The sequence below is a fragment of the Narcine bancroftii genome, chromosome 13 (genome assembly GCF_036971445.1).
Source record: "Narcine bancroftii isolate sNarBan1 chromosome 13, sNarBan1.hap1, whole genome shotgun sequence".
NCBI classification, from domain to species: domain Eukaryota; kingdom Metazoa; phylum Chordata; class Chondrichthyes; order Torpediniformes; family Narcinidae; genus Narcine; species Narcine bancroftii.
In genome coordinates this window covers 75,528,875-75,554,207 of record NC_091481.1, presented here as the reverse complement: position 1 = coordinate 75,554,207, position 25,333 = coordinate 75,528,875, and the positions used below count along the sequence as shown (strand labels likewise).

Genomic DNA, 25,333 nt, shown 5'->3' with positions numbered 1-25,333 from the left:
CTTTGGCCCACTCAGTTCATACTGGCCTTCAAGCCCTTGTGTACACCAATCCTATACAAATCCTGTATCATTCTTCCTGTGTTCCCATCGACTCTCCCAATGTCTGCCCCTTCACACATACACCCACACCCCCACCCACACCCACGCCCCCACACATCCATACCCACACCCACACACATCAACCATGTCCCCCCCACCAGGGGCAATTTATAGTGATAAACTGACCCACTCGCCCATCTTTGGGATGTGGAAGTAAACCGAAGCCCCTGGGAGAACATGGAAACTCCACATAGATAGCACCCGAGGTCAGGATTGAACATGGGTTGCCCATAGCTGTGGAGGCAGCGTCACTACCCGCTGCATTGTGCCTCCTGAAAAAAAGTGCACATTGACTAAAGTGTTGGGTTGGCACCAGAAACCGCAGACACTGGGATCAGGAGAGAGCGAGAAGTGAGGCGATCCGGAGGATATCCAAGGTCTGTTCCTTGGTCAACGTAGCAAAGTCAGGTGGCGTCGCCTGCTGGCTTTGCACGTTGGCGTAGGTCATAATGGGATACCTTGATATGAAGGGTGCTACAGAAATGCAGATCTTCCTTTCAGTGGAATAACCTGGCCAATTAAAGAGACATGCAGGGATCTGAGGGTTAATATTGCATCTCCCTCTATTCCCCTCCTGTCTCCTCCCATTCTCCCCCCTCACCCCTCTCCACCCCCCTCCCCTCCCCATATTTCTCCTTAACCCTGCAGCTCCACACCCCTCAGTAATCCCCTCTGGTCCCCTCCACCCCTCTCTGTCTCTGTAACCCTCCCACTTACACCCCTTCCTGTCTCTCTAGCCTCTTGCAGTTCCTATACCCCTCCCTGTCTCTGTAACCCCCCCTCCAGTCCCCTGCACCCACCTCTGTGTTTGTAACCCCATTTGGTCCCCAAGACCCCTCCCTGTCTCTGTAACCCACTCTGTGAGCTCCCTACACCCCTTCCTGTCTGTGACCCCCCCCTCCGGTTCCCTACACGCATCCCTGACTCTGTGACCACCCCTGCCCCCCTCGCGGTCTCTGTTACCCCCACCTGGACCCCTCCCTATCTCTGTGAACCCCTCCGGTTCCCAACACGCCTCCCTGTCTCTGTAACCCTCTGCCCTCTCCCTATCTCTGTGACCACCCCTGCCCCCCTTGCAGTCTCTGTCACCCCCTGGACCCTTCCCTGTTTCTCTGATTTTCCCCCCTCCCTACACCCTGACTAACTCGGTACCCCTCAGCGACATCCACAACCTTCCACCACCATCTCCTGGTAGGTTTTGAGGACCACTCTCTCATCTTCGTCCAGGTAAAGCATGGCGATGGGGCTGAGCTCAGTGGGAACGCAGCAGGCCCTCGGCACATTGGCATTGACGGAGTTGACCAGAGTCTGCACGATGGCGTGGCTGGAGGAGTTCATGTGGTCTGCCAGCGGGAAGCGGCACTCACCCTGGCAGTAGAAGGCATGGTACCCTCGAGGGGCAATGATCCACTCTGTCCAGCCCACGCTTTGGAAGTCCACGAACAGTGGCCTCCTTCGGCACCGGCTACGGCCTCGCTTGACCTTGCGCTTGGCCCCATGTCGTTTGCTCCTGGAGACCAGAGGCAAACTAGCCCCGTCCCGGCCGTAGGTGACCAGGATTGGCCTCCGCTGGGGCTGACTCCTCGCCTCGTCCCCCAGGGACCTGATGGCCCTGAGGCGACCGGCTGAACCTCCCACCTCACCCAGCTCGATCAGGAAACCCACCAGCCCATCTCCACGCCTCCTGGAATCCTCCACCGCTGGCCTGACCTCGAAGGCCTCCCAGCGGGACCGGTTGGCAGGAAGCAACCGCCTCTCCAGAAGGCGGTGACCCGACTGCCCGTGCAGGGCATGCCGAGCATGGAAGATGCCAACCTTCTGTTGCCCCACGCTTGGCCAATCCTCACTGAACAAGCGAAGCTCGGCTGAGAGGATGTTCTCTGCCTCAGGGACGGCCGTCAGGTTAAAGACAATCCGGTGCAGGCTCGCTCCCTCTGACTGAAGACCCTCCTCAAAATGTTCTGAAAGCAAACAAAAATCATCCGTCAAGGTGTTAAACAGGAAAGTGTGTTAATGCTGGGGTTTTCGTGCAATACCAGCCATCCTATAACCTCTTACCTGTTAGCCTGTACTCCTCCCGCTGTCCCTTCCTCCCCTCCCCCTTCCTCCCTGCCCTCCTCCCTCACCTTTTAAATCAGGAACCTGCCTGCTTTTTGCTCATACCTGGGGCATGCGTGGGGCAACAGAGGCTCCAGGCCTGTAACGATGGTTAAAACATTACATCCTTCAGATGCAACATTACCTGCTGAGTTTCTCCAATACATTTGTCTACTGCATCCATTAAAGGTACAGAGCAAACTCACCTCATCTTCAATAATAGCCCTGGTGCACTGAAGAACAGGTACCATACAAACTCGGGTAAAAGTCGACTATATTTTAAACATTGAATTTATGGCATCAACTATTACACGGATACTATTTTTGACTGTGGTAAGTATCCGCTTCGTCAGAGGCATCAGGAGTTCCATTGGGCGGGTGGTCTCATGAGAATTATATGGTAACCAGGAAGGAACTTGAGAAAGGACTGAGGAGAACCAGAAAAGGTGGGGGGGGGGGGGGGGGTGGGGAAGTGGCATGAGAAGGCCTTGGCATGTAGGATTAGGGAAAACCCCAAGGTGTTCTATGCATTCTCAAAGAACAGACGGATGACGAGAGTGAAGGTGGGGCTGCCAAAGGATAAAGGAGGCTGCCAAAGGATAAAGGTGCCTGGAGGTGGAGGGTGGGGGAGGTCCTAAGTGAATACTTTGCTTTTGCATTCACCTAAGAAAAGGACCTTGGTCAAGGTGAGGTTGGAATAGAACAAGCTTGTGTACTGGACCGTGCAGAGATTAAGAAAGGATGTGCTGAACCTTTTCAAAATATTAGGATTGATGTCCTCCAGACTAGAAAATATGTATCCCAGGTTGCTATGGGAAGGGAAGGAAGAGATAAATGGGGCATTTCAATGCGTCCTCCTTGGCCGCAGGAGAGGTGGTGGAGGATTGTTTAAAAAAAGGTATTAGGGAGAAACCTGGGAATTGTAGACCAGTGAGTCTTACATCAGTGGTGGGCAAACTATTGGGGAGGATTCTTAAGGACAAAATCTGTGAGCTTTTAGAGACATACAGTCTACAAAGGAGTGGTCAGCATGACCTTGTGAGGGGAAGGCCATGCCTCACGAGCTTAATTAAATTTTTTAGGGGGGGTGACAAAAGGAATTGAAGGTTGGGCACTAAATGTGGTGTGTATGGATTTTAGTAAAACATTTGACAAGTTCTTTCATAGGGCAACTCATTCAGAAAGTCATCAGGGATGGGATCTATGGAATCCTGGTTGTGTGGATTCAGAATGGGCTTGCCCATAGAGAGCGGAGCGTAGCGGGGGATGGAAAGTATTTTGCCTGGAGGTCAGCGATGAGTGGAATTCCACAGGGACCCCCTGCTCTTTGTGATTCTTATAAATGATCTGTATGAAGAAGTAGGGGTCAGTAATGGGTTCCGGATGATATGGAGGTGCTGAAGGTTGTCGTGGATTACCAAAGTATAGAGTCAGGATGCAGAGTTGGGTGAAAAAGTGGCAGATGGAGTTCAATCCGGGCAAGTTTGAGGTGATGCATTTTTGAAAGTCAAACTTGGAGGTTAATGGTCGGGTACTTACAGTGTGAAAGAATAGAGGGACCTTTGGGCCCAAATCCATAGATCCCCCTGTGGCTGAAGAGCGGGTCACCAACACTGAGATACTCCAACAGTATGTCGTAGATCCATAGATCTTTCGAGGTTACCACGCAGGGTGATAGGGTAGTTAAGAAGGCCGATGATATGCTGGGTTTCGTTAGTCAGGGGATTGAGTTCAGGAGTCATAAGGTCATGTTGCTGTTTTAGAAATCTCTGGCAAGACTATGCTTGGAATATTGAGTTCATTTCTGGTCACCTCATTACAGGAAGGATGTGGAATCGTTAGAGAGGGTACAGAAGAGATTTACCAGGACGTTGCCTGGATTGGAGAACATGTCTTATGAGGCAAGGTTCGCAGAGCTGGGCCCTTTCTTTATGGAGACTAATAGAGGTCTACAAGATTATGAGAGGCGTCCATTTCTCCCCAGGGTAGCAAACACCAGAGGACATCTGTACAAAATGAGGGGAGGAAGGTTTAGGGGAACCATCAGGAGTACATTTTAACTTTTTACACACAGAGTTGTGGATGCCTGGAATGCATTGTTAGGGGTGGTGGTGGAGGCTGGATCGTTAGGGGCATTTAAAAGACTCTTAGAGAGGCCCATGGATGGAAGAAAAATAGAGGGTTACAGGTGTGAGGAAGGGAAAGTTTAGATTGTCGAGTAGGTTTTTGTGGGTCAGCACAAGATTGTGGGCTCAATGGCCTGCACTATGCTGTTCTACGATTACGTTTATCAGTAAGTTTAAAGGGAAACAGAGGTCCAGAGAGAGGCTGGGCAGCCAGATGCCAAACTGCTGGGATTTCTGAGTCATCCTGTGGGTGGGGTCAGTGGGTTAATTGGCCCCTGTAAATTGTCCCTGGAGTGGAGGGAGGGGTGGAATCTGAGTGGGGGGCTGTGAGGATGGCAGTGTTGGGAGGATGAAATTGGAGGAGTGTAAATTGGTGCTTGATGGTTAGTACTGATTCGATGGGCTGAACGGTCTGTTTCCATGCTGAAGGATTCGATGACAATGGTGGTTTAAATTTGTTTTTAAGACATAAAGCACAGTAACTGGCCCTTCCGGCCCATGAGTCTGTGCTTCCCAATTAACCTACTTACCCAGTACGTTTACGGAGGGTGGGAGCGACACGGTTAACGTAGCAGAGAGCAGACTCGGGTTTGAATCCCGCGTTGTCTGTAAGGAGTTTGTAGGTTCTCCCTGAGTCTGCGAGGGTTTTCCCCAGGGGCTCCGGTTTCCTCCCACCCTTCAGATATGTACTGGAGGCTGTAGGTCAATTGGGTGTAATTAGGCGGCACGGACGTGGGCTGGAAGGGCCTGTTGCTGTGCTGTTTGTCTAAATTTAAAAAAGAAACTGGAGCATCTGGAGGAAATCCACACAGACACGGAGAACATATAGATTCCTTACACAGTGCCGGGTTCGAACTTTGCTCCAAACACGATACTAACCACACCATTCTCTCCCCACAGACGCCACCCGGCCAGCGGAGGATTTCCAGCACTTGATCTGGGAAGCACAAAGTTGCCCAATGCCCCACCCAACCACCCCTCCCCCACCCTTTCCATTGAATCTGCTCACCCAGATGATGGAAGCAGCGGACAGTGTTGGAGCCCCACGTGCGGCTCTCCAAGGTGCTGAAGCTAGAGTCCTTGAGCGCAGTGTAGGCCCCAGTGTGGAAGTGATACAGGTCCCACATGTGCTGAGGGACGATGGCCTTGCCGGTGGGCTCTGGCAGTGTCCGCAGCCCAAACCTGCTTAGCAGGGTGCTCTGCAGGGCATGGGCAGCCTCCAGGTCAGGCGAGGGCCGGAGAGTGCCTGGCCTTGCCCTCTCCTCGGTGTACAAACTGGCCCCTCCATCCACCAGCACCCGGGCAAACAGCACGACCATTGGCAGCAGGTTAGCAGGGAACATGGTGGAGCTGTGGAGAAAGAATCAACAGTGGAGGTGGCACACAATGGAAAATGTAGGCTATTCAGCCCATCTAGTCTGGCCAGCCATTCAATCATGAGCTGACCCATTTCCCCACTCAGCTCCACTGCCCAGCCTTCTCCCCAAAACCCTGGCTAATCAAGAACCTGCCATTCTCTGTATTAAATACACCCAATGACCCGGCCTCCACAACCGCCCATGGCAACAAATTCCACAGATTCACCACCCTCTGGGTGAAGAAATTCCTCCGCATTTCTGTTCTATGTGGACGCCCTTCAATCCTGAAGTTGTGCCCTCTTGCCCTGGACTCTCCCACCATGGGAAACAACCTCTCCACATCTACTCTGCCAACCTCATTCAACATTCGATGAGATCCCCCTCATTCTCCTAAATTCCAATGAATACAGGCCAAGAGCCGTCAAACACTCCTCGTACAATAACCCTTTCATTCCCAGAATCATCCCAGTGAACCTCCTCTGAACCCTCTCCAAAGTCAGCACATCCTTTCTTAAACGAGGAGCCCAAAACTGTCCACAAACTGTCCAGATTCCAGCATTTTAGCATCTCACATCTCTCTGATTTGTTTTTATTAAAGTCCCAGAAAGTCATTATAATCTGCAATGTCTGTGAAACTGCCGGGTGGGAATTGGATAAACATTTGGAAGTTGGGAGGGCTGCGGAACAAGCAGGAGAGTGGGATTATTTCACTCTGTGATGGTTAGTGTCCAGAATAAGAGCCCAGTTGAATGATCTAATAGAGTGTTGCCAATTATCACAGTGTGTGTGAGCGACTCCTTTATTTCACAGCCAATTTGCTCAGCAGGGTTGAGGAACATGCTTGTCACATATGTTATGCACGCCTCTCCGCACAGTGTGCTTTGCAGACAGCATTTTGGGAGGACTAGCCTCAATGACGATTATAATCTATCTGACAGACGTGGTTAAATTGCTCCTTTGGTATCTGCCTCCAGAGTCATAGCTCATCTGATAATGAATAACCTTAATCGATCTTGCAGACGTGGGTAGTATCCATCAAATATTTCCACGTGAAATGGGGAGGCTTGAGAGACCGGGGGTGGGGGGGGGAGGGGGGCCATCTAACGTAGCACAAGAGGCCGTTCAGGTCACTGGAGTGGTGTCAGCATTTTGAAGAGCTCTTTCCCTCCGATCTCATTCTCTTCGAGCGCAGATGGAGGCTGTTCGGCCCAATGACCCCCTGTTTGCATTCCCACTGATTCCATTCCCCCGCTTGCTTCCCTGTTACCTGCTCTCAATGACAAACCTCTCCCCCACCCCCCACTCTCTCATCACCCATCTGAACTCCAGTTACTCTCAGGAGCCAAGCCACTCCAGCTGCCTGTGGGGCAGGGGAGGGAACTGGAGCAACCAGGAAAAGGGAGGACAGAGGGGTGAACGGGCCGCCACGCGCAAAGTCCACACAGGCAGAATCAAACCAGGGTGGCTGGAGCAACGAGACAACAACATTACCTGCCTCACCATGGGTTCCCGAGCTCCCCCCGCCCCCAGTGCTACAAATATTTCTCTTTTTTCGCGTATTAATCCATTCCTTTTGGAAAGCACCTGATGAATCTGATCTGAATCTAAATTAATCAAAATAATTCAAATCTTGACCCTCCTCCCATTCATTTCTTTCTATCTTAGATCCACTTTCTCTTTATCATGCACCTTATGCTCCAAATTCATTGATAATCCCTCTCAGAATGGCAAAGAACATAGAACACCACGGCCCTTCAGCCGTTGATGTTGTGCTGACCTATATATTCCCACCAAAAAAAATTTGAAACATTAACCACATAACCCTCTGTTTTTCTTTCATCCATGAGCCTGCCTATTAAATGCCTCCATTGTTCCAGCCTCCACCACCATCCCCGCCAAAGCATTCCAGGCTCCCACAATGCTCCCTGGGTAAAAATAACATATCCCTGATGATTCCCCGAACCTCCCTCCCTTCACTTTGTACACATGTCCTCTGGTGTTTGCTGGTCCTGCTCTGGGAAACAGATGCTGGCCGTCCACCTAATCTATGCCTCTCTTAATCTTGTAGACCTCTATTAAGTCTCCTCTCATCCTTCTACGCTCCAAAGAGAAAAGTCCCAGCTCTGCTAACCTTGCCTCATAAGGCATTTTCCAATCCAGGCAACATCCTGGTAAATTTTCTCTGCATCCTCTCCATAGCTTCCACATCCTTCCTGTAATGAGGTGACCAGAACTGGACACAATACTCTCTCCATCTTTCCTATTGTGTGGAAAAGTCTTCAGATTTGGGTAACAGGGATGGTGATCAAGGCATTTGTCAGGATTCAAAGGAGGTTTCATTGGGATAATTCCAGGAACGAATGGGAGCATTTGACAGCTTTTGGCCTGAACTCATTGGAATTTAGGAGGGTGGGGGAAATCTCATTGAAACATTTTTAATATTGAAAGGTGTGGACAGAGTAAATATAGAGAGGTTGATTCCCACGGTGGGATAGTCTAGGGCACAACTTCATGATTGAAGGGTGTCCACTTAGAACAGAGAGGAATTTCTTCAGCCAGAGGGTGGTGAATCTGTGGAATTTGTTGCCATAGTGGTTGTGGAGGCCAAGTCATTGGGTGTCTTTAAGGAAGAGATTGATCAGTTCTTGATTAGACAGGGCATCAAAGGTTATGGGGAGAAGGTGAGCAGTGGGGCTGAGTGGGGAAATGGATTAACGTGATTAAATGGCGGGGCAGACTCGATGGGCTCCAATGTCTTAAGATCCTATATTAAGAATGGGAGCTGGGATGTCCCATTGTAACTGTACAAGATATTGGTGAGACTACACTGAGAGTTTAGGTAAGGTAACATCAAGCTGGAAAAAGGTGCAGGAAATATTCACGAGACCAAGGCTGATAGGCTTTACTCCATGTAACTTAAGAGAGGCTTATATGACCATGAGAGGGCATAAATAAATAGTCTGTGTATTTTTCCAGTGGTAGGGGAATTTAAAACAAAAGGCACAGGTTTACAGTGAGAGAGGAAGGATTTAAAGGGGACCTGAGGGGCACCTTCTTCACACAGAGGGTAGTGGGCGTGTAGAACAAATTGCCAGAGGAGGCGGGGACATCTGTAATGTTCTGAAGAACTCTTTAACCATCTCCAGCATTGATCTTGCCTGTTAAGGGCATTTCCCTTGGGAATGCTGAGCCCCAGGTTGGATTTACCCTCTGCATATGTCAAGACGCAAGGGGTGACAGAAGCAGGCACAGATGGATTCTCATTGGCCACCTCACCACCTGAGGTTGCCCGTGGCTCCTTCTGACTGTGGGACTTCGGACCCTCAATGCAATTCCAGCCTTAGTGCAGTCAATTCAAGTCAGAATCGGAATTCATTGTCATGGTTCGGTGTGGTAGCATCATGGTCCAAAAATTCATATTATAACCATCTTACAACATTACTATAAAAAACTAATAGTGCACAGAAATCTATTGGCCTGCATTTGGTGCATATCCCTCCAAAACAATGGTTCTCAACCTTTAATTTCCCACTCACATAGGATGCCAAAGGGGCTCTGTGGTGAGTAAAGGATGACATAAGTGATATGTGAGTGGAAAGACATAGGCTGAATGGGGAAGAAGCCGTCCTTTTGCCGCTGGGCGCTCATCTTCAGGGTCCTCTACCTTTTCCCCAATGGTAGCAGAGTGAAAAGGGCATGGCCTGGGTGGTGGGTCCTTGAGAATAGAAGGCGCTTTTATAACACACCACCTCATGTCGACATCCTTGATGGAGTGGAGTCTGGGGCCTGTTGTGTCGCAGGCTGGATTCATAACCCTCTGGAGTTTATTCTTGTCCTGAGAGTTGGTACCTCCACACCAGGCAGGGATGCAACCAGCCAGAATGCTCTCCATGGTACACATGTAGAAGTTTATGCGAATCTTCGGCGAATCTCCTCAGACACCTCACAATGTTTAGCCGCTTTGTTGTAATTGCATCAAAGTGGAAGCTCCAGGACAGATCCTCAGAGATGTTGACACCCAGGAATTTGAAGTTCTTGGCTCTCTCCACTACTGAGCCCTCGATGAGGACTGGGTCGCATTCCTCTGACTTCCTCCTGAAGTCCACAATCATCTCCTTAGTTTTGTTGGCATTGAGCGCAAGGTTGCTGTTGTTTCACCATTCAACAAGCTGATCCATCTCCCTCCTGTTCACTTCCTCATGGCTATTTGTGATTCTGCCGGCATCTGTGGCGTCATCGATAAACTTGTAGATGGCATTGGAATTGTGCTTGGCCACACAGTCATGGGTGTATAATGAGTAGAGTAGTGGGTTAAGCATGCATCCTTGGGGTGCATTTATGTTGATAATCAGTGAGGAGGAGACGTTGTTTCTAATTCATACTGACTGGTTTTCTGATGAGAAAGTCAAGGATCTAGTTGCAGAGGGGGGTACAGAGGCCTCAAGTTTGTAGTTTTTTGACCAGCACTGAGCGAATAATGGTCGATGAAAAGCAACTGTATGTATGAGTTGCTGTTTTCGAGGTGATCCAGAGCTGAGAGGAGATCCAGTGATATTGCCCCTGCTGTGAAGCGATTGTGACGATAGGCAAATTGTAAGCGGCTCCAGACCTTTGCTTAGGTACATGTTAACTCTGACCATGACCAGCCTCTAAAACCATTTAATCACAGTAGAAGTTAGTGCAACTGGGCAGTAGTTGTTGAGGCAGCTCACTCGAATCTTCTTGGGTGATTGATGCCCTTTTGAAGCAGCTGGGAACCTTTGACCACAGCAATGAGAGGTTGAATAATATGTCCGTGAACACTCCGGCTAGTGGTTGGTGCAGATTTTCAGTGCCCTGCCAGGTACGCTTGTCAGGGCCCGACGTCTTTCTAGGGTTCACCCTCTTGATTGATGTTCTGTCATCGTCCTCAGAGACAGATATCACAGGGTCCTCAGCCTTTTCAGGGATTCTAGTAGCCACCGTTTGGTTCTTCTCAAAGCGGGCACACCTCAGCTGTAAGCCAGCATACACCCCAAGGGCTGAATAGCCTCCTATATGGTAAGGAGATTTGGAACACTGGCAATTTGGGAGGTAGCAGGGACTCAGTGCCCAGCAGGGCAATGAGCCAACTCACTGACTCCAGTGGGAATGTCTTGCCAGACATCACCTGCGTGGGTGGGAAGCTCCGCAGGGTGGGTGCAAATTATAGAAAGACTTTCTACATTTCCATAGCACCTTGAGGCTCAATTTTGCCAGTGAGCGTCTGTGAATACATCTCTGACACTGGCACTGACAGTCCCTGTGACCACATTCTAGCTCATCTACTCCAGGTGCCAATGAACCCTCCGCACCAACACATCCAGTGCATAATCAGTGTGTCCTGAGGACAGAAGCACAGCAAGATCCCATGATATTGGCGTCAACAGGTCACAGACGTGGAGTGATTGGCTGCTGGTGTGCAGGGAGGGGGAGATGCGCTTGTCCTCGTGATCATCTTGTCCACCTGAAGGACATCTCAAGATGCTCCACAGGTACACAGAAAGATCCCAATGATCATCAAGATTTATTTGCTACAGAGTTGATCCCAGCCATTCTCTTTCATAGAACATTACCACACAGAAAACAGGCCCCTTGGGCCTTCTAGTCTGTGCTGAACTATCATTCTGCCTTGTCCCACTGACCTGGACCCAGTCCATAGCCCTCCATACCTCTCCCATCCAAGTACCCGTCCAAATTCTTCTTAAAATCGAGCCCGCATTCACCACCTCACCTGGAAGCTCGTTCCACACTCCCATCACCCTTTCACCCTTAACCTGTGTCCTCTGGTTTGTATCTCACCTACCTTCAGTGGGAAAAACTGACCTATATTTACTCTCTCTATCCACCTCATAATTTTAAATACCTCTATCAAATCGCCTCTCATTTTTTTGACATTGACGAACATACAGCATGGTAACAAGCCCTTTCGGCCCATGAGCTGGTGCCGGCCAATTACACCCAATTGTCCTACAACCCCGATATGTTTTGAAGGGTGGGAGGAAACCGGAGCCTCCAGGGAAAACCCATGCAGACACGGGGATAACATACAAACTCCTTACAGATAGCGTGGGATTCGAACCCGGGTCACTGGCACTGACTGTGACACTAACCGTAGCACAGTCTTCCACCCTCCAGGGAATAAAGTGCTAACCTGTTTAACCTTTCCCTGTAATTCAGTTCCTGAAGTCCAGGCAACATCCTAGTAAATCTTCTCTGCCCTCTTTCTATCTTATTGATATCTTTCCTGTCGTTAGGTGACCAAAACTGCACACAATGCTCCAAATTTGGTCTCACCAATGTTTGTACAACTTTACCACAATATCCCATTTCCTATATCTCTCTCACTTTTTGCTTAAAATACAACCCCCCCCCGCCCCCTTTCCCCTTCCTCCTGGTACTGTCCAACTCCGCACAGGGTGAGAGCAGTGCGATTGGAACCCAGCCAGCGGCGGCCGTAGAGGGGCAGCCTTCCAATAATCACCGTAAGGTCAGTGGCGACTAAGTTACCCTCGCCCCTCTTTCTGAGAGTTAATAATACAACAGTTGAACAAACTTTTCAAAAGTTTGTCTCTTAAAGAGTTAAACAAACTTTTCAAAGGGTTGTCTCTAAAATAGTTAAACTTTTGAAAAGTTTGTCTCTAAAATAGTTAAACTTTTGAAAAGTTTGTCTCTAAAAGAGTTAAACAAACTTTTCAAAAGTTTGTCTCTAAAATAGTTAAACAAACTTTTGAAAAGTTTGTCTCTAAAATAGTTAAACTTTTGAAAAGTTTGTCTCTAAAAGAGTTAAACAAACTTTTCAAAAGTTTGTCTCTAAAATAATTAAACAAACATTTCAAAAGTTTGTCTCCAAAACAGTTAAAGATTTTAAAACTTTCATAAAAACTTTTAAACTTTCTCTGCACTCACCAAGTTCAGCAGGGGCTGAGATTCCATGGTTCCACCTGTCTCCGGTCCGCTCCTCAAGCTACATTTCTTCCACGCTGTGCATTTATTCGGCCCGCCTGATCTGCTGAGAGAGAGGACAACGTTGGGACATGTTGCCCCACCACCTCCTGTCGACCTTCCCTTCGCTGCCGAATTCTGCCTGCACAAAGCCACGTCGTCCCTTCAAGCCCAGATTTATTTTGACCAGACGCTGAGGTCACGGGCAGCGATCCACATTTCTGGGGAGGGGTTTGTGGGGAAAACAAAATCTGAGACATCAGGTTTCCGTCTGGGTTTCACTTCGAATAGCATCAGAGATTTGGCGGGCGGGGGGCGGAGGCGAGTCGTTGAGTGTGGTTCATCTGAGAACTGGAGCGTCTCCCCATCTCCTCACTCACCATCACCCCCCCTTCCATCTCCATTCTCTCCCATCTCCACTCCCTCCCGTCTCACCATCTCCCAACTCAAGTATTACCCACTCCCCATCTCCATTCCCTCCTCATCACCCCTCCCCATCTCCCCCACCCTATCTCCATCCTCTCCAACTCTTCCCATCTCTTCCCCTACCCTCCCCATCTCCCCTCTTCATCTCCCTCCCTTGCCATCTCCCTCCCTCTCCTCCCCTCCTCCCCTCCCCTCCTCCCCTCCCCCCTCCCCCCCTCCCCATCTCCCCCTCCCCATCTCCCCCTCCCCATCTCCCCCACCCTATCTCTCTCCCTCCCCTCCCCCTCTTCATTTCCCTCCCTCTCCATCTCCCTCTCCCTCCTCCTTCCCATCTCCCCCCTCCCCTTCTCCCCTCCCCTTCTCTCTCCTCTCCAACTCTTTCCCTCCCCATCCCTTCCCCTCCCCATCTCCTCCTTCCCCTCCCCCTCCCCATCTCCTCCTTCCCCTCCCCCTCCCCCTCCCCTTCTCCCCTCCTCATCCCCTCCCCCTCCCCATCTCCAAACTCATCTCCCCCTTCCCATCCCCTCCCCTTCTCCCCCTCCTCATCTCCCCCTCACCATCTCCCCCCTCCCCATCTCCCCCTCCCCTTCTCCCCCTCCCCATCTCCCATCCCAACTCCCCCTCCCCATCTCCCCCCTCCCCATCTCCCCATCATCACCCTCCTCATCTCAATTCACCTCTCTCCTCTACCTTCCCCTTTGTATTTCCCTTCCTGTCATTTCCCCCTTCCCCAACTCCCATTTTCTCCAATCCCCTCCCAGCTCCATTCCCCTCCTCATCTCTATGCCCCCTTTCCATCCCCCTATCCATCAAACCAACCAACCAAAGCTATTGTATATAGAGGGAAATTGCATTTCTAAAGCATCTTTAAAGGTATCAACGAACTCTTTACAGCAAACAATTGTGGTCTAGCAAGAATATGACATTAAATGAGTGCATAGCAAGTTCCCACTGTGGTGGTACACCACTGGCCTACCTCTGTACCTGCAGGAGTGTAAGGGGACAGGACAACACCTGGCTGACTGTCAATCAGTCGGCCTGAATGGATCAAGCCCCACCCGGTCAGGTGTCAATCACCCTCTGGTATATAAGTCTGCGCCGGCCTCCCGAGGCCTCACACTGAGTTACTGCAGCTACAGCCAGCCTGGCTCTGTGGAAATCTTTGTGGATTAAAGCCTGTTGTACAGTCTTTACCTTGTGTGTGTCTGATTCTGGCTAACAGCGCACTACACCCACAAACTGGGGCAGCTCAGTTACAACACCAGCAACTTGAATTCGAATCCTGCGCTGTCTATAAGGAGTTTGTAGGGGGTTGTCTGAGAGATTTGGTTTTCTCCCACCCTTCAAAACATACCAAGGATTGCGGGTCATTTGGGTGAAATTGGGTGGTATGGACTTGTGGCCTGGAAGGGCCTGTTTCCGTGCTGTATGTCTAAATTTAAATTGCATTGATCATATTGACAGAGGGCATTAACCACAAGCCACTCGGCCCCTCACCCACACTTTAGAGGGCAAACTACAACGGCCAGTTAACCTAGCGACCTGCCCCTCTTCAGGATGTGTTGGAGGGAAACAGGAGCACCCAGGGGCGGGAACCTCTCAGTTGCATTGAGAGTGTGCAAACTCTACATAGACAGCACCCGAAGCTGGGATTGAACCCGGAGCTCTGGAGCAGTGAGGCTAACCCATGAACAGTATCTCAACAAAGGCCATGAGCAAAAAAATATTCCGAGACAGGGTCAACATTCCCAAAAATCTCGCCGGCAATGTTTGGATTTTGCAATGGGACGTACTTTTCTATTGTTTGTGCAAGGGCTTTCAGTTCATTTGAGAGCAGGTCAAACACAATGGTACCTTTCCTGTCAGAGTAATGATCACTTCCGCCTTTTCTCCTCCACATTCCAACGGTGTTATGTTCCTTTGCCCCATCGGGTGCCAAAAACAATCCCCCCCTCCCATATAAAAATTTGGAACCATGGCAAACCAGTGACTCATTTGTTTTTCTCTTTGTCTCTGTCAAGGAGAGACCAACAAGAGGTGGAGAAATATATATCATTCTGACAGGGATGTAGATGGCGGAAAGATCGCTCACCAAATGGTAAACAAGGAGGGAGGAAGGGGCTGGCACAAGTCCACCAACTCCTTCCTCTTGGGGTTTGAACGGTTCAGCTCTCTGCTGTGCAAATGGACGAGGACTTCCTCACTGGGTGGCCCCACTTCGCCTTCCAAGTGAGAGGCAGAGAGTCCTTGCCTTGCTAAGGCACAACTTCCACTGGCTTCACATCAGCTCTTGCAGAGGGAGCACCTGCCCTGCCACTCCCCCCCCCACCCCCTTCCTTCCCAATGGACGTTTGTGGACAAGTTCCAACCAGAGTACAAAAAGCAGGAGCAGGAGTCGGCCATCCAGTCTGCTCCGCCGTTCAATAAGATCACGGCTGATCTGGCCGTGGACTCATCTCCTCCCACCCGCTTGTTCCCACAACCCTTAACTCTTCAAAAATCTGTCTGTGGCAGTCTCCACTGCTTCCTTGGGCAGATAAAAGGTAGGGGGCACAACCCAGGACATCACAGGCAAAATCCTCCCCACCTTCAACAACATCTACCGTCAGAGAGCAGCAGCAATCATTAGGGAGTCACTATCTTGGAGGATCTTTCCTGGACCCAACACACTCGTGAGGGAAGCCCGTCAGTGCCTCTACTTCCTCAGGAGTTTGTGGAGGTTTGTCATGCACCCTGGCACATTTCTGTGCCAGGAAACCCTGGCACATTTCTGCAGACGTGAGGTGGAAGGTGTGCTGATCGGCTGCATCATGGTCTGGACACCAATACCCCTAAGTGTAAAGCCCTGCACAAGGTAGTGGACACAGCCCAGGACATCACAGGCAAAGCCCTCCCTACCATCGAGGACCTCCACAGGGAACGCTGCCATCGGAGGGCAGCAGCGATCATCAAGGATCCGCCCCACCCAGCCCATGCTCTGTTCTCACTGCTGCCATCGGAAAAGAGGTATTGGAGCCACAAGACTCGCACCCACTAGGTTCAGGAATAGCTGCCCCCCCTCCACCATCAGACTCCTCAATGGCAAACTCATTCAGGGACTCAGTTAACGATTCTAGCGTTTTAATGATATTTTTCTCTTTGTATTGTACTGTTTGTTTACATTTCTCTATTTATTTACATGTATACTTATCTTCTTGAATACAGTTTTTTGTATGACCAATAGGTGGTAAATCTGCCTCACCTGTAGGGAAAAGAATTTCAGGGTTGTACGCACTGAATCTGAACTCTGATAATTCTACAGATTCACTCCTCTCTGGAGGAAGTAGTTCCTTCTCATCTCTGTCTTAAATCTAACCCCCCCGAATCGAGGTTTGTCTCCCAGTTCTCGTCTCACCTGTCAGTGGAAACACCCTCCCTGCTTCTATCTTACCTATTCCTTTCTGTAAAAACCCCTTCATCAGGGCCGGGGCCAGACTATCTTGCCATGTAGGTCAGGGCAGAGGGGAGGGGTTTTCTGAGCAGTAGGGGGGTGGGGTGGGTGTTGCTGACCAGGCTGAGTCGGGGGGAGAGGGGTGTTGACTGGGCTGAGCGATGGGTGCAATACCTGATGTGGCGTTTGACGTGCGCCGTACCACTCCTCCCTCCGCCTTATCGCACGTGTTTGTAGTGCATTAGTCAGAACCACGTCATTCATGATGCAGAGGTGCTGGAGCTGTTGGAGCCTCTCTCCAACAGCACCCCGCTGAGGTCGGCACCCTAGGCAGCTTCCTAGTTGGCCTAATGGCAGCATGGGCCTCATCCTTCCAAACTCCAGCAGATACAGCGCCAGGTTTCTCAGAAGCAAACCCCCTCACTTCTGCCTTTAACCAAGCAGGGGAATTAGCAGTTGGGCAGCAGAACGGTGTAGCGGTGCAGCTCCACAGATTCAGTTCCGGCAATCCCGAGTGCTGCCTCTGCAGAGTTTGCACGCTCTCCCTGTCACCATGTGTGCTCCTGTATCCCACCACATCCCAATGACGTGCAGGCATGTAGTTCATTTAAGACCTTAAGACAAAGGAGCAGAAATAGGCCATTTGGCCCATTGAGTCTGCCCCACCATTTAATCATGAACTGATCTATTTCACCACTCAACCCCACTGCCTGGCCTTCTCCTCGTAATCTTTAATACCCTGGCTAATCAAGAACCTGCTAATCTCTGCCTTAAATATACCCAATGACCTGGCCTCCACAACCGCCTGTGGCAACAAACTCCACAGATTTACCACCCTCTGATTGAAGAAATTCCTCACCTCTGTTCTAAGCAGACACCCTTCAATCCTGAAGTTGTGCCCTCTTGTCCCAGACTCTCCCATCGTGGGAAACAACCTGTCTACATCTACTCTGTCCATGCCTTTCAACATTCAAAATGTTTCAATGAGATTGCCCCTCATTCTCCTAAATTCCAACGAGTACAGGCCAAGAGCTGTCAAATGCTTCCCGAATGCAATCCCCAAATCATCCTTGTGAATGAACCATCTCCAACGTCAGCACATCTTTTCTGAAATGAGGAGCCCAAAACTGCTCCGCAATACCCCAAGTGAGGTCTCCCCAGTGCCTTGTAAAACCTCATCATCATGTCCCTGCTCTTAAGCTAGGAGGGGTTGTGTGCACGGAAGAGGGGGTCAGGAAGCTCCAGTGTGATTTGGATAAATTGAGGGACTGGGCAGATACATGGCAAATGCACTACAATGTGGATAAATGTGAGGTTATCCACTTTGGTAATACAAACTGGAGGGCATATTACTATTTGAATGGCAATAGATTAAGAGATGGGTAAGTGCAGAGAGACCTAGGGGTACTTGTACACCAGTCTCTGAAGGCGAGCATGCAGGTACAGCAGGCGGTTAAAAAGGCAAATGGTATGTTGGCCTTCATATCAAGAGGGTTTGAATATAGGAACAAGGATACCTTACTGCAGCTGTACAGGGCCTTGGTGAGACCCCACCTGGAGTATTGTGTGCAGTTTTGGTCGCCTTATCTAAGGAAGGATGTTCTTGCAATGGAGGGAGTGCAGAGGCGATTCACCAGGCTGATACCTGGAATGGTAGGAATAACTCATGAGGAAAGATTGCACAATTAGGGATTGTACTCGCTGGAGTTTAGAATATTGAGAGGGGATCTCATAGAGACCTATAAAATTCTGGCAGGACTGGACAGAATGGATGCAGATGGGATGTTTCCAAGGATGGGAAAATCCAGAACCCGGGGCCATGGTTTGAGGATAATAGGCAAACCATTTAGGACCGAGATGAGGAGGAATTTCTTGACCCAGAGGGTGGTGAATCTGTGGAATTCATTGCCACAGAGGGCAGTAGAGGCAGGTTCATTAAATCTATTTAAGAGGGAATTAGATCTATTTCTTCAGTATAAGGGTATTAAAGGTTACGGAGAGAAGGCTGGGATGGGGTACTGAACTTTAAGATCAGCCATGATCTCGCTGAATGGCGGAGCAGGCTCGAAGGGCCGAATGACCTACTCCTGCTCCTATCTTCTATGTTTCTATGTTCGATTCTGCTTGAACTGAACGCCAGCATTGCATTTGGCTTCTTCACCACTGTGAATTGTTCGGGGAGGTAGGTGGAGGGAGAATCATTGAGGACATTAAAGTGTCTGTCAGACAGAATAAGTACGAATAAGGGCAACACGGTTTGTGTAGAAGTTAGCACAGCACCAGCGACTCGGTGTCGATTCTGGCACTGCCAGTGGTCGGCACGGGTTTTCACCTTGTGTTCTGATTTCCTCTCCCCTCCAAAAAAACGTCATTGAGTTAAATTGAGCAGTATGAGTCTCAAGATTCGAGATTCGATTTATTGTCACGTAATAAAAACGGTGTCATATTACTTGAAATTGCCCTTATCTACTGTAAGGCAGAACAGATTCACCGTTGGCAGAAATTGCCTGAAGCACCTCTTACAGTCAGAGAAAGAGAACCCAAAGAGAGATCCCCCCTCCGAGCATCACCAAGTGTATATGGATTTGCCTCCAGCAGTCCCGCAGCCTCTGGAGCCGCATAGCCTTCAGGCCAAACCGTCGGCCGCCAGAGCTTCAGATCCAAACCTCCGATACGATTAGAAACCCTTCAGCGCCTGCCCTCATCACCCTCTCGCATCCCGATTCCCATACCGGGTATCTCATCAGCCAGTTTCAAGGCAGTCTCCAGCGGCCTGCTGCCTGCTGTGACTTCCTTGACTGCAGTTGCCAGCAGCCCCGCATCCCACGTGGGTTCCTCGCCTCAGGTTGCCAGCAGCCCGACCGCCTGCTGTGAGTTCCTTCAACCGCAGAGCCCCTCCACTGGTCCACTGCCTCAGTCACCACCCCGTGGGTCATCTCCTCTGTTTCTCCTCCTCTAAGTGGGGGGGGGGGGTGTTCTCCCCGTTTTCTGGTGCCCTGTGTCAGTCCAATGGTAGGAACCACCATCTTGGGTCCAAAACTCCAGATCCCGCTCGCGGGATTTTAAATAAAACTACCGTCGACAGTTCAAGGCCCAAACAGAGCTGGTGCCAGTCAGACTGGGTGGTTGGACCCCGAGGGGGACCGCTGCATCTCCACTCCCTGCTCTCTGTGGGTCTGCACCAGTATGGTTGTTACATCAAGTCCACCATTTTATGGTTTTAGGGGCAAAAAGGGCCTTCTACCGTGCCGTACCATACCTGAAAAAAAAAGTATATATGTGTGTAATCGTCAAATTTTTCGGACCACTTTCTGGAGCAAAAAAGGGGGTGAGGGTCGGCTTTTAAACGGGTCCAACTTTTGACCTCGTGCACCTGCCTCGTTCAAGGTAATGGGAGTTTGGATGGCCGGGACTGGTCAGGGCGTCAGTAGCTCAGATGGGTGGGTCAGCTATTATAGGTATCGACAATTACACGAGAACATATGGTCATAAAAAATGATAAGGAAGTAAGAGAGGATGGGCCACTGTCCAACTGATGTACATAAGCTTCACGTTGCTGGTAGGTTTTCCTGGGAGGATTTACTCAATGCCAAAAACACCGTCTGTTGGAGAAACTCAGTAGGTCGAGCAGCATTTGTGGGAGAAGAAGAGTGATTGACGGTTTGGATTAGATGACATTGCCAACCTTGAAGAAGGGTTCCCACCTGAAACGTCAACCAATACTTTTCTCCCATTGATGCCAAAATCCTCCGGATCCCCGCCGAAGTTGTTGTAAGTAAGATTCTGCAACCGGTGGAGGTCTGGGCCCAAGATGGTGGTGTCTGTGCTCGGCAGCGGCTACCTGAGGTTGCAGAGTCCGGGGGGAGCACCAGCAATGGCTAGAACACTCCCGTTGAGAGGGAGAAGCAGAGGACATGACCCGAGGGACAGCGGCCTCATTTGGTGGACCAATGAGGGGCTCTGCACGCAGGAACCCACGCAGGCTGCTGTAGACTTGAGATCAAAGGACTCCCACTAGGCTGCGGGCCACTGGAGACTGGCTTATGATAACCAGGTTTGGGACTCAGGATTCAAGGGGGTGCTAAGGGCAAGGAGGGTGCTGAGGGCTTCCTCATGGCGACGGAGGTTTTGATCTGGAGGTTGGGTTGCCGATGGTTTCAACCAAACCTGTGGAGGCTGCAGAAGTGTTGGAGGCAAATCCACAGACACTCAGAGACACGGGTGGGGGGGTGGGATATTCTCTTTTGCTTCTGTTTCTCTGACCGTAAAGGGCACCGGGCAATGCTAATGGCCAATCTTAATGTGCCTTCTGACAGACTAATCACAACATTACATTTCTGTTTTATTCAGGGCAACAAATGGCTGAAGACCGAACTGAGGCTTGGTGTAGCCAACATGAGGGCGCTGTGGGGTTCATTCCAAATTGTGGGCCCCCCAGGGGATCATGTGTGTGATTCTGGTTGATGACAAAAATCGTGTTTTACTGTGAAATAGAGAGGTGGTCGTAATTCAGAATCAGAATCAAAACTTATTGTCGTGAACAAGTCATGAAATTTGGTGCTTTGCAGCAGCGTCCCAGGGCAAACATTCATATTATAACCATCTTACAACATTACGATGAATAAAAAACAATAATATTGCACGAAATGTCAGGCAGTGTCTTTGGTTCATTGATCATTCAGGAATCTGATAGCAGAGGGGGAGAAGCCGTCCTTGTGCCGCTGAGTGCTTGTCTTCAGGCTCCTGTACCTTTTCCCTGATGGTAGCAGAGTGTAGAGGGCATGGCCTGGGTGCTGGGGGTCCTTGAGGATAAAGGCTGCTTTTTTAAGGCACTGCCTCATGTAGATGTCCTCGATAGAGTCTGGGGTCGATCACAGTCTGGGGCCTGTGATGTCGCAGACAAGAGTGAACGACCCTCTGGGGTTTATTCTTGTCCTGAGAGTAGACGCCTCCACACCAGGCAGTGATGCAACCTGCCAGAATGCTCTCCACCAGACACCTGCACAAGTTTTCAAGAGTCTTCAGTGATATACTGAATCTCCTCAGACATCTCACGAAGTATAGCTGCTGGCGGGCCTTCTTCGCGATTGCATCAACATGGAGGCTCCAGAACAGATCCTCGGAGATGTTGACACCCAGGAATTTGAAGTTCTTGACCCTCTCCACTACTGAGTCCTCAATGAAAACTGGATCGTGCTCCCCTGACTTCCTCCTGAAGTCCACAATCATCTCCTTGGTTTTGCTGACATTGAGCGTGACGTTGCTGTGACACCATTCAACGAGCTGATCTATCTCCCTCCTGTTCGCTTCCTCAATGCTGTTTGCGATTCTGCCGACAACCGTGGTGTCATCGGCAAACTTGTAGATGGCGTTGGAATTGTGCCTGACCACACAGACATGGATGTGTAAGGAGGAGAGCAGCGGGATAAGCACACATCCTTGGGGTGCGCCTGTGTTGATAATCAGTGAGGAGGAGACGTTGTTTCCAATTCGTACTGTCTGTGATCTTCCAATGAGAAAATCAAGGATCCAGTTGCAGAGTGGGGTACAGAGGCCTCGAGTTTGTAGCTTCTTGACCAACACTGAGGGAATAATTGAAGACTGAGCTGTAGTCGATGAAGAGCAGCCGTATGTATGAGTTGCTGTTTTCGAGGTGATTCAGAGCTGCTTCTCATGGTTTTGTTGCCACGTTTTTGGTGATTTTTGGTTTAAGTCGTAGCCCTGTGTTTATTTTGTGTTTGTAATGTTGTAGCTGAATAAAGTTTGTGAGTTTATTAAAAAAGTCACTATCCTCCCATTACTGGGCAGTGAGGGGCTGAGACCAAGGGGAAGTCCCTCAAACAACAGTGGGAGGGGGGGTAGCGACAAAGTGCCACGGGGGTGTATTGAGAGCACCATGTTACACTGAACATTGATGGGAATGTATAGATGTGGCTGACACTTTGAGTGCAAGAAGACTTGAATGGTTTTCTTGTGTATAAGTATTTTTTTTGGTATGTCTAACAACAATGTCCAGAAACGACAAGGTGTTCCAGAGGTGGTAATGGGTATTGAGAGAACATTGTAATAATGTATATTGATGAGAATGTATAGATATGACTGACATTATGGGTGTAAAAAGTCTTGAACGGTTTTTCTTTGTTAATAATTTATTGTGATAAAGTATATTTTTGGAAAAAATATTACATGACAGTAAATTGAATCTGATCTGTGCACTTCTCGTGCATCTCCGGTCCATTCTAATGCAAGATGGCACTGGCAAAGAAGAGGTTAACATCTGCCAGTTGCGAACCACTCCGCAATTGGCGGCCTGATTAAATCCGGCTACTGACACACTGAAGGAGCCTGTCCACGGCTTCCTCCCGTTGGCCTTGGCCCTGGCTCTCGTGCCAGCAAGGTTACTGGAGAGCAGCGGGGGATTATCCAAGGTTGTTAACGTGACAAGGCAGGGAGAGTGGGAGCCCGCGAGAGGGAAGAGGCAGGGGTGGCGGGGAGGGAGAGAAGGGGAAAGTTTTATCTCCCCTGCACTTTTCAGCCCAGGATATGGCTTTTATCTGGAAAGAAACAGGCTCACACTGTCATTTCCTCTGAAGCGTTCATTTTCCATCATGTGACCCTTATCTCCAGACCAGACATGAGACAGGGAGCGGAGGGGACCGGGGTGGGTGGGGGGGGGAGGGGGGGAAGTTTCCTCTTGTGCAGACATTTCCCCAGTCCAGGCAAGTTGCTGCATCAGTCACCAAATATAGGCAGAAGGATGGTCTGTGGTATTGGTGGGAATCCAGGGAGTCAGGTTAGGGAAGTGGAGTGGGGCGAGGTGGGGGGGGGGGGGGGGAGAATAGTGAGAAAGAGCACAGGATGAGGAAAAGAGAGGAGGAAAGACAGAGGGATAGTGAAGGGAAAGAGTGTGGGCTTCACTGGGTATTTGCACCCTGACCTTTCTGGGACCCTCATAATTTGCAATAGGCAGGGCGGATGTGCAAGTTCAAGTTTATTATCATCTGATTGTGCACGACGAAACAGAGTTCTTCGGTCCTCGGTGCAGAAACACATCCAGACATAACACACATATAAACAGTATGTATAAACATATATTCAAATAAATAGATTTGTTTCATGAATATGAGAGTCTCGGGTGGTGGGTGCGAGCAGTTCCTTTGGCCGTTCTCACTGCCCGTGGGGAGAAGCTGTTCCTCAGCCTGGTGGTGCTGGCTCTGTTCCTCCTGTATCTCTTCCCCCATGGGAGCAGCTGAAAGATGCTGTGTGCGGGGTGGAAGGGGTCCTCAATGATTTTGCCATCCTTTTCAGACAACGATCCTGGTAGAGCACATTGATGACGGGGGGGGGGGGGGGGGTGGGGAGACGCCAGTCAACCTCCCTGCCGCTCTTATGGTCCTGTGGGTTGATCTACGATCCATTTCTCTGCAGCAACTGTACCCCACTGTGACGCAGCCGGCCAGGACACTCTCGATAGAGCTCCCGTAGAAGGTTGATGGTGGCCAGTAGCCTCACTGCTTCAGTCTTCTCAGGAAGTCCAGTAGCTGTTGCGCCTTCTTGACCAGTGAGGAGATGTTGAGTGTCCATGATAGGTCACTAGTTAATTGAACTCCAAGGAACTTGGTGTCTCCACTCTCTCCACTACAGAGTTGTTGACATGTAGTGGAGGGTGGTCATTCCTGGTCCTCCTGAAGTCCACGATCATCTCCCTCGTCTTGTCCACGTTGAGACTCAGGTTGTTATTCTCGCCCCCATATCCACGAGATTCTCCACCTCTTCGCTGTGGTGCAACTCATCGTTGTTGCTGATGAGCCCAACGACTGTTGGCTGAACCTTGAGGCTGTCCTCTGGAGGTGGAATAAACGCTCACTGCTTCTATCTGACCTTCTGCTGGTGAGGTTAAAAATAGGAGGATAATACAGATTAATACATGGCCAAAGACCTGGTGTTGGAGGGAGGGCTTCAGGTTTCTAGATCATTGGGCTCTCTTCCAGAGAAGATGGGACCTGTTCCGACGGGACAGTTTGCATCTGAACGGGAGGGGGACAAGCTTGCTAGTTCTACTTCAGTGGTTTTGAACTAGATTTTCAGGGGGAAGCGAACCAGAGGGCCAGAATAAATGGAGGGAAAAGATGATGTGAGAATTGCAAGCACCATTAGGAGTCGACAGGTTGAACGTGGTGGAAATGTTCTCAGCCGCATTTATTTCAATGCAAGGAGTCTTGTAGGAGAGGCAGACGAGCTTGGAGCGTGGATTGGCACGTGGAATTGTGACATTGTGGCCATTAGTGAAACTTGGTTTCTATAGATTCAGGATCAATTCCTGCAGATTGAAGGGTATATTTTTAAGAAAGGAGGGAGAGAGAAAACAGAGAATTATAGGTCTGTTAGCCTGATGTCAGTGGTGGAGAAGATGCTGGAGTCAATTATAAATCATGAAATAGCGGCACATTTGGGTAGCAGTTACAAGATCAGTCTGAGTCAACGAAGGGGGAAATCGTGCTTGACTAATCTGGAATATTTCGAGGACGTAGTGATGAAAATGGACAAGGGAGAGCCAGTGGTTGTAGTGCACCTGGACTTGGCTTTTGATAAGGTTCCACATAGGAGATTAGTGGGCAAAATTAGAGCACATGATATTGGGGGCAGGGCACTGACATGGATAGAAAATTGGTTGGCAGACAGGAAACAAAGAGTCCCTTTCAGAATGGCAGGCAGTGACTAGTGGGAAACTGCAAGGCTTGTGCCGGGACCTCATCCATTTACAATATACATTAATGATTTAAATGAAGGGATTAAAAGCAACATTAGAAAATTTGCAGATAACACAAAGCTGG

General features: G+C 49.8%; 1 protein-coding gene across 1 annotated transcript; it reads right to left on the bottom strand.

Moving 5' to 3' along the window:
• Positions 1 to 1,213: 1,213 nt before the first annotated feature.
• LOC138748751 (bone morphogenetic protein 2-like) lies at positions 1,214 to 12,861 on the bottom strand. Its single transcript, XM_069909441.1, has 3 exons — positions 12,608 to 12,861; positions 5,332 to 5,672; positions 1,214 to 2,060 (listed from the first exon to the last, which is right to left on the bottom strand). The coding sequence occupies exons 2-3, from the start codon at positions 5,663 to 5,665 to the stop codon at positions 1,255 to 1,257; spliced, it is 1,140 nt and encodes a 379-aa protein (XP_069765542.1). The 5' UTR covers positions 5,666 to 5,672; positions 12,608 to 12,861; the 3' UTR covers positions 1,214 to 1,254.
• Between the last annotated feature and the right edge of the window lie 12,472 nt (positions 12,862 to 25,333).